The 7,916-nt window shown below is 52.5% G+C and overlaps 1 protein-coding gene across 1 annotated transcript in view; it reads left to right on the forward strand.

Annotated features, from left to right (window-relative positions):
• Positions 1-7,426, forward strand: part of SLC4A5 (solute carrier family 4 (sodium bicarbonate cotransporter), member 5) — a 31,585-nt gene extending 24,159 nt beyond the window's left edge. The window contains exons 16-26 of the mRNA XM_010003934.1: positions 1,080-1,141; positions 1,632-1,832; positions 2,791-2,904; positions 3,164-3,325; positions 3,831-4,009; positions 4,112-4,184; positions 4,348-4,416; positions 4,685-4,858; positions 4,959-5,124; positions 6,294-6,354; positions 7,261-7,426. Coding sequence (XP_010002236.1) covers positions 1,080-1,141; positions 1,632-1,832; positions 2,791-2,904; positions 3,164-3,325; positions 3,831-4,009; positions 4,112-4,184; positions 4,348-4,416; positions 4,685-4,858; positions 4,959-5,124; positions 6,294-6,354; positions 7,261-7,426 — 1,427 coding nt within the window. The remainder of the gene's footprint in view (positions 1-1,079; positions 1,142-1,631; positions 1,833-2,790; positions 2,905-3,163; positions 3,326-3,830; positions 4,010-4,111; positions 4,185-4,347; positions 4,417-4,684; positions 4,859-4,958; positions 5,125-6,293; positions 6,355-7,260) is intronic.
• The last annotated feature ends 490 nt before the right edge of the window (positions 7,427-7,916 follow it).

Raw genomic sequence — 7,916 nt, forward strand, 5'->3', positions numbered from 1 at the left:
CTCTTTCCCCCATGGGGGGCTTTGTGGTTCCTTCTTCTTCTTCATTTTTTTGGCCCTGTATTTTGTTTTTATCTCCTAAAAATTGGGTCCCTGTCGAGCCCTGGGGGCTCCTCTTAAGATCCCACCAGCCCTGTCCTACACTTGAAGTTGTAGGAATTAGGAATGAGGCTGGTTGCTGGATAAATAATAGGTTATTGAGGGGAAAATGTATAAAATTTTAATATTAATAATGATAATGATGATGTTTTTAGTGCTGGTTTTGCCAGTGCTGGAGCCCAGTTTTGGCAGCTCCAAGGTCTTTGCTCCTAACCCAACAATGTCCTTCATGAATCCCCTGCTCTGGGGATGGAGGCAGCAGGTTGGGACAGCTGAAATTCCAGCTTGGAACCAGAAGAAGATGGACCAGAGGGACGAGGGGGTGGGCAGAGCAGTCCAGGATCCCTCTTAGGAGCATCCATACAAACCAGGGGTGCTCTTGGATTCGCGGAGCTGCGTCGCCAGAAGAGCCAAGCTGCTTTTTTGCACTGGAAGGAGAAGGTGCAGGGGGCTAGAAAGGATGGGTTGTTTGTTTGGGTTTTTTTTGCAGTGAGACACCAAAGCACCCCTAAAATATGTTGAAAAGCCAAAAAACAACCAAACAAAGCCATCTGGGTGTGATCAGGTGCCACCTCCCCAAAAATAAGGTGGTTTTTTTAGGCTTCGACCCTGTTGGTTTTAAGAGATGGGTGTTGAGATGCTCAACCCTGAAGCTTGGTGGCTTTCCTGGGAAGCTCCAAAAATTTTAGGAGCTGGGAAGTTCCCAAAAACCCCCAGCCTGGCACTCACCAGCCCTGGTGGGAGAAGCTGCCAAAGGAGAAGCCACGTTCTCCACAGGCATGTGGGATTAATCAGGGAGGAGTCACTGCAGGGTTGGAAATGAGGGGATTTCTTCCCAAATCTTGATCCACCCTTGGGATTCTGATCCCTGCCCAGCCCTGGGAGGATGTGCTCAACCCCACCATCTCACTCTTGGCTGCTTTTCCTAGAGAACCCTCCATATTATCCCAAAAACCCCTCAATAACCAACTCCTTTCCCGCAGCCAACGCGACCTTGTTCGATGCTTCAGCTCCAGTGGCACCAAACACCACTAACGTTTCTCTGGTAAGTGGGATTGCTCATCCCAAGGGGAAATCTGGGACAAGGGAGGACAAATCCCAAGGGCTTTTCCACCCTTGGGAGTGAGGGAAACATGGGATTTGCACTGATTTGGGTTCCCACTTGGCAGCACCATAACCCATATTTTTTGGCAGCTCCAGGGTTTTTCAGCGGTTTTAGGGATCCCAGAGAAAATTTCCCTTTCCTTGCATTCTGCAATTGCTAGAAATTAGAATTTTTCTTGATTTTTGGCCAGAAAATCCCCTTTTCTTTGCACCTGCAGTTGCTTAAACTCCTAAATTTGCTTTTTTAGGCAGGGAAATGCCCCTTTTTCTCAAGTTCCTTGCATGTTGCGATGGCGTCGAATGTTAATTTTGCTGCTTATTTTTTTATATTTTTTTTTTTGGCTGGAAACATTTTTTTATTTTTTTTTCCCATGCAAGTTGCAATTATTTCAAATGCTAATTTTGCCTTTTTTGGGGGGGTTTCTCCCCAGTACAATGCTATTAACCTAACAGCTCTGGACTGGACTCAGCTGAGTAAGAAGGAGTGTCTGAAATACGGTGGGAGCTTGGTGGGAAAATCCTGTAAATTCGTGCCTGACTTGGCCCTCATGTCCTTCATCCTCTTCTTTGGGACCTACTCCATGACCTTGACCTTGAAAAAATTCAAGTTCAGCCGCTATTTCCCCACCAAGGTAAGAAATGAGTCAAGATTCACCTTCCTCTTTGCCACAAGGGGAGGAAAAACAGATGGAAAATGCTCCAGGAGAAGGAATCTGTCCTTCCAGGAGATGTTGGGAGCAATTAGGAGGATCCTCCCCGAAGTTTTAGCTGCTGGTTTAGATCTTGCATGTTGAAGAATCCAGAAAAGGGGATAAATGTACATTACCCATTACCCATGGATGAGAGGAGCTGGCAAACCCCAGGGAAGGATGCTGAAGTGGGAGCAAACCTCTCCATTCCAGAACCAGCCTCTCCATCCCAGAAACCAGCCTCTCCATCCCAGAAACCAGCCTCTCCATCCCATGAACCACCCTCTCCATCCCATCAACGACCATGAACCACCCTTTCCATCCCGTGAACCAACCTCTCCATCCCAGAACCACCCTTTCCATCCACAAACCACCCTCTCCATCCCAGAAACCACCCTCTCCATCCCAGAACCACCCTCTCCATCCCATGAACCACCCTCTCCATCCCAGAACCACCCTCTCCATCCCATGAACCACCCTCTCCACCCACAAACCACCCTCTCCATCCCACAAACCACCCTTTCCACCCATGAACCACCCTCTCCATTCCATTAATTCCCCTTCCCACCCCCATTTCCCCATCTTGCCTCCAGGTCAGGGCTTTCATTGCCGATTTTTCCAATGTCTTCTCCATCCTCCTCTTCTGCGCCGTCGACGCCTGTTTCGGCCTGGACACCCCCAAGCTCCACATCCCCAGTATCATCAAGGTTTGACCTTCACCTTTCCCTCCAGCTCCTCACCACTTTTGGGACAAAATCACAGCTCCTGCAGGATCTGGGCACCTTCTTCATCTCTACTTTTGTCTTTTTTTTTTTATTTTTCTAACTCTTTGACTTTTTTTCCTTCTTTTCTCGTTTTTTTCCCTCCTTTTCTCTTTCCTTCCCACCTCTCGCTGCCACAGCTGCGTAAACTTATTAGTGATTTCTCTATCTTTATGTCCATACTAATGTTTGTGGGGCTGGATGTGCTTTTTGGACTCAACACCCCAAAGCTCCAAGTGCCTACTGATTTTAAGGTAAAATAATAAATAATAATAATAATAATAATAATAATAATAATAATGACAGCAACAATAATAATGATGACAACGACAAACCAAGGATGGTTTGGGGAGTCCTGATGAGCCATCCCAGGATGTTTTGGGGTTGAGGAATGTGGCTGCTGGGTTGGGGATGGATGGTGGGATCTGGGGGGGGATGTGGGGCTTCCTGAAATGGGTGTCCCACCTGGGGGGAAATCTGAAGGGTGCAAACCTTCCTCTTTCCTCCCCCCAGCCCACCCGAGTGGACCGAGGCTGGTTTGTGTTTCCCTTTGGGAAGAACCCATGGTGGGTTTACCTGGCCAGTGCCCTGCCTGCCCTGCTGGTCACCATCCTCATCTTCATGGACCAGCAGATCACGGCTGTCATCGTCAACAGGAAGGAGCACAAGCTGCGGGTGAGCAGAGACCTGCAGGGACACCTCCCTGCCTTGGGGACCACACACAGCCCTGCCTGCATCCCTGCCCAAATCCCTGCCTGCACCCCTACCCGTATCCCTTACTGTCCCCCTGCCTGCTCCCTGCCTGTATCCCTGCCCAAATCCCTGCCTGCACCTCTGCCCACATTCCTGCCTGCACCTCTGCCTGCACCTCTGCCCACATCCCCACTTGCACCCCTGCCCATATCCCTGCCTGCACCCACTTCTGTGTGCAGCTCAGGTGATATGGGGTGCCTCAGGGTGATGCAGGGTGCACAGTGGCAATGTGGGGTGCCTCAAGGTGATATGGGGTGCCTCAGGGTGATGCAGGGTGCACCACAGGGACACAGGGTGCCTCAGGGGGTTCAGTTGGGGTGTTGCAGGGGGCATCCCAGGCAAAACTCCACCCCCCCGGCTGAACTCTGAGGTGAAGAGAGGAGCAGCTTCATGAGCCATGTCAGCCCTCCTGGGTGCTGTGTTGCAGAAAGCTGCGGGCTACCACCTGGACCTCTTCTGGGTGGGCATCCTGATGGCTGTCTGCTCCTTCATGGGGCTGCCCTGGTACGTGGCAGCCACTGTCATCTCCATCGCCCACATTGACAGCTTGAAGATGGAGACGGAGACCAGTGCCCCGGGGGAGCAGCCCCAGTTCCTGGGGGTCAGGTGAGGAAGGCTCAGCCCCACTCTTCCTCAGGGTGGGGGAAAACCAGAGGCAGAAGCAGGTCCAGCCAAGGTGGCCTCATCCTGCTTTTCTCCCCGTTCCAGGGAGCAGAGAGTGACGGGCATCATCGTCTTCGTGCTGACGGGAATTTCCGTCTTCCTGGCTCCGATCCTGAAGGTGAAACATCCCCCTTCCCTCCTTCCTGCTCCTTCCCTCTGGGTGTTTGGGGATCTGGGAAGGAAAAGCTGGATGTTACCCATCCTGCGGCCCCCAATGTTGGTCCCTGGGAAGGAGCTGCCACCTTCCTTGGGATGAGCTCCATGTTTTTCCATGTCCTCAGTACATCCCCATGCCGGTGCTCTACGGCGTCTTCCTCTACATGGGTGTCGCATCGCTGAACGGCATCCAGGTAAGAGCTGCTCCTCCTCCACCTCCTCCTCCTCCTTCTGGCCACGAAGGGGTCCTACACTGAGATAAAAAAGGGGATTTTGACCCCAAAATATGCACGTGTCCAACATTTCTAGCCATGTGGGCCAGCAGATGTCCAAAACCCTCTAAGAAACATCAAATCGGCCCAAACTCTCCATTTTTATGGCTAAAAGAGAGTTTATCTGGGCAACCTTGGGAGCCTGGAGATTGGGGCCAAGGGCTGACACCAGCCTTCATACCACCACCAGTTCTGGGACCGCTGCAAGCTCTTCCTCATGCCAGCCAAGCACCAACCTGACTACGTCTTCCTCCGGCACGTGCCGCTGCGCCGCATCCACCTCTTCACGTTGGTGCAGATCATCTGCCTGGCTGTCCTCTGGATCCTCAAATCTACTGTGGCTGCCATCATCTTCCCTGTCATGGTAAGGTCACCCCCCAGGCCTCATGTAGAAGGGAATTCTGGCTTGGTCCCATGGTGGTGGTCTCCATGCAGATCCACCTCTTGCATCTCTCCCCGCTTAGATTTTGGCCCTGATCCTGGTGAGGCGGCTGCTGGATTTTGTCTTCTCTCAACATGACCTGGCCTGGATTGACAACATCATCCCTGAGAAGGAGAAGAAGAAAGAGGATGATAAGAAGAAGAAGAAAAAAGGCAACAAAGGAGATGGCAGCAGTGATGAGGAGGTGGGTGGGGGCTCCTGTGGATGGTGAGGGCATCCCAGACCAGCTGGGGAGGGAAAGGTCCCACCAGAACCTCCAGGTTGGTGGGTTTGCAATGAAGTTCTTTGATTCCCAGAGAGGTCTCACTGCCTGGCTGATTGAGGGGCTTTAAGTGATGCTTAGGGGCTGGCTGGAGGCTCCAGGGAATGCTCAAAGTGTCCAGAAACCTGGAAAATCATGGCAAAAATGAAATCCTTCAGGAGAAGACCTGAAAACCCATGGCTGAGGGTACAGCACCCATCGTAGGGTGACAAAGCATCATTAAACCAAACAACCCCCTGCTGCAGACCCTTCCCAGGCTGAGAAGAAGAAGATAAAGCCTCCTTCTCTTCCTTCTGTGGACGTTTTGGGTCCCTTTGGGTGCTCCAGGTGGTTTTGGAGGCTACCCAAGCGTTGCCTTCACCGAATTTCCTCCTACTTTTCTTCCCCAGTTCCCACCTCCCTCAGTCATTAAGATCCCCATGGAGCCCCTGCCAGTGCAGCCCCACAACGGGGGTTCCCGTTGCCTCAGCCGTAAGTAAAGAGCTCAGGGAGCTGCTCCCACAATTCCCAACTGCTTCCTAACCCCTCCCAAACTGGGATCCCCTCGGCACTAACCCAAACATGCAGCCTGGATCCATCCCTCCCGAGTCGGTTGAAGAGTCTGCTCCATTTCAGGCAGGTTGGAGAAGGTGGAGCAGGCTCAGGTTCTGCTGAGAAGTTGCTATTTCAGGTGATTGGAAAACCAGGATTCTCCTGGGTCTCCAAAAAAAGGGATATTTGGGAAGTCCTGAGCCCAAAAAGCAGGGATGCAGAGCTCGTGGTGGTGGTATCCTGGCTGTGGAGGAGCAGGTTGTGCCAAGACAGCCAAGACCACCAACATTCCAAAGAAACCTGGGTGAGGTTGTTCCAGCTCAGGTCCAGGTTGCATCCTGATTCCAATGAGTTTTAAGGTGATCAATCATCACATCTGTCCTCAAGTTACTGCTTGTAGGGGCTGGTGGGACCTTTCTTCTTTCTCTGATCACTTCAGCATTTCCCAGGAGCTTTTTATCCTCCTCCCACCTTGGAGGATGCAGGTTGGAGTTGGGGGGGTTGAGTGGGTTGTTTTGGGGGGGCTCCTTCCTCATCCAGGCTGTGTTTCCCACTAGGAAAGAGGTCCTCCACCTGGAGCTTTGCGTTCTGATTCCTCCCCAAATGGTTCAGACCTGGATCGCAGGTAAATGGCACCCAAGGGGTCCCCCCACCCATTGTCCTCCAGCCCAGGAAACACCTTTGGGATCATGATGCTCCAGTCAATGTCCTTTGGCCATTGCTGCAATAAAGAAATGAAATATCTGAGGGTATTTTTGCAGCACCCCTTGGAATTGTGGGTGCTTTGATTCCTTGGCCCCCACTGTTGGGATGTTGGGAGTGGGGTGACACCCCCAGCCTGGCACGAGGGGGTTGTAGTAATAAAAATGCCACTGGGTGGCAGCCACAGGGGTTTTTTATGGAGTGGGATGGACACCTGGAACCTGAAAGCTTGGGATTGTTCTCCACCTGTAGCTGAGAATTGATTGTGTTAAGGGCAAACATCTCACAGAGTCACAGGGTGCTGGGGTGGGAAGGGACCTCTGGAGATCATCCACCCAACCCCTGCCAGAGCAGGGTCACCTCCAGCAGGTCCCACAGGAACACCTCCAGCTGGGGTTGGGATGTCTCCAGAGAAGGAGCCTCCACAGCCTCTCTGGGCAGCCTGGCCCAGGGCTCTGCCACCCTCACAGCCAACAAGTTCCTCCTCAGCTTCAGATGGAACTTCCCACCTTCCAGCTCCTGCCCATGGCCCCTTCTCCTGGCCCTGGACACCCCTGAGCACAGCCTGGTCCCCCCTCCTCACACTCCCTGGAGACATTGATCAGCACTGAGGAGATCCCTCCTCAGGCTCCTCTTCTCCAGCTGAGCAGCCCCAGCTCTCCCAGCCTTTCCTCACAGCCAGATGCTCCAACTCATCATCTCCATGGCCCCATTTTCACGCGGCTCAAACGTTAATGAACAGGCATCACCTGGGGGGGGGGTGGTGCTGGGATGGTTTGAGGTACCCACCCCAGGATGCTCCACTCCTTCCCTCTCTCCTCCTCCCTAGTATCACACTTCACCTGAAGATCTCGTGCCCATCCTCTCCTGCATTTAACTACTCCCGAAGCCCCATGTGCTCCGTGCCCCAGGTGAAGATCGAGATGGAGTCGGACTATGAGGACACGGACACCGAGAAACCACCCCGGGACATGGGCAGTGAGACCACCCTATAGCCCCCCCAGCACTTCCTCTGCCTTTTATATATATATATAGATATTTCTATATTCATATATATATATATAAAGGAAACGGGGCTGATTGTTCTCTCTCAGAAGGAGAAGGTCCCCGGGGTCGGTGGCTCCCATAGTTTTTAGCGTCACGAGTTCCAACCTGGTGTTGAATTTTTCCTCCCTCTCTGCCCAGCGCAGGTGGTGCCCCCGGTGGCGAAACGGGGTTGAAAAGGTGGAATTGGTGATTTTATTTATTTTTTTATTATTTTTTTTTGGCCTCTGCTCCCCCTGGAGCTGCTGCTGGAGAAGCTGGAGGTGGTTGGGGCTGGGGGAGCAGCAGGGATGTTGCTGGGGAAGGGGGTGATGTTTGTGGAGGGGGATTCTTGGGGTGGGGAGGAGGTTTCCATGGGTGAGGAGGGAAGGGGAGGACAGGTCCCTGCTCCACAGTTCCTGCAATTGCTCTTGGAGAGGCTGGTTTTGGGAAGAGGAGGAG

Source organism: Chaetura pelagica, unplaced genomic scaffold (assembly GCF_000747805.2).
Source record: "Chaetura pelagica isolate M959 unplaced genomic scaffold, ChaPel_1.0 scaffold528, whole genome shotgun sequence".
Classification (NCBI taxonomy): Eukaryota; Metazoa; Chordata; class Aves; order Apodiformes; family Apodidae; genus Chaetura; species Chaetura pelagica.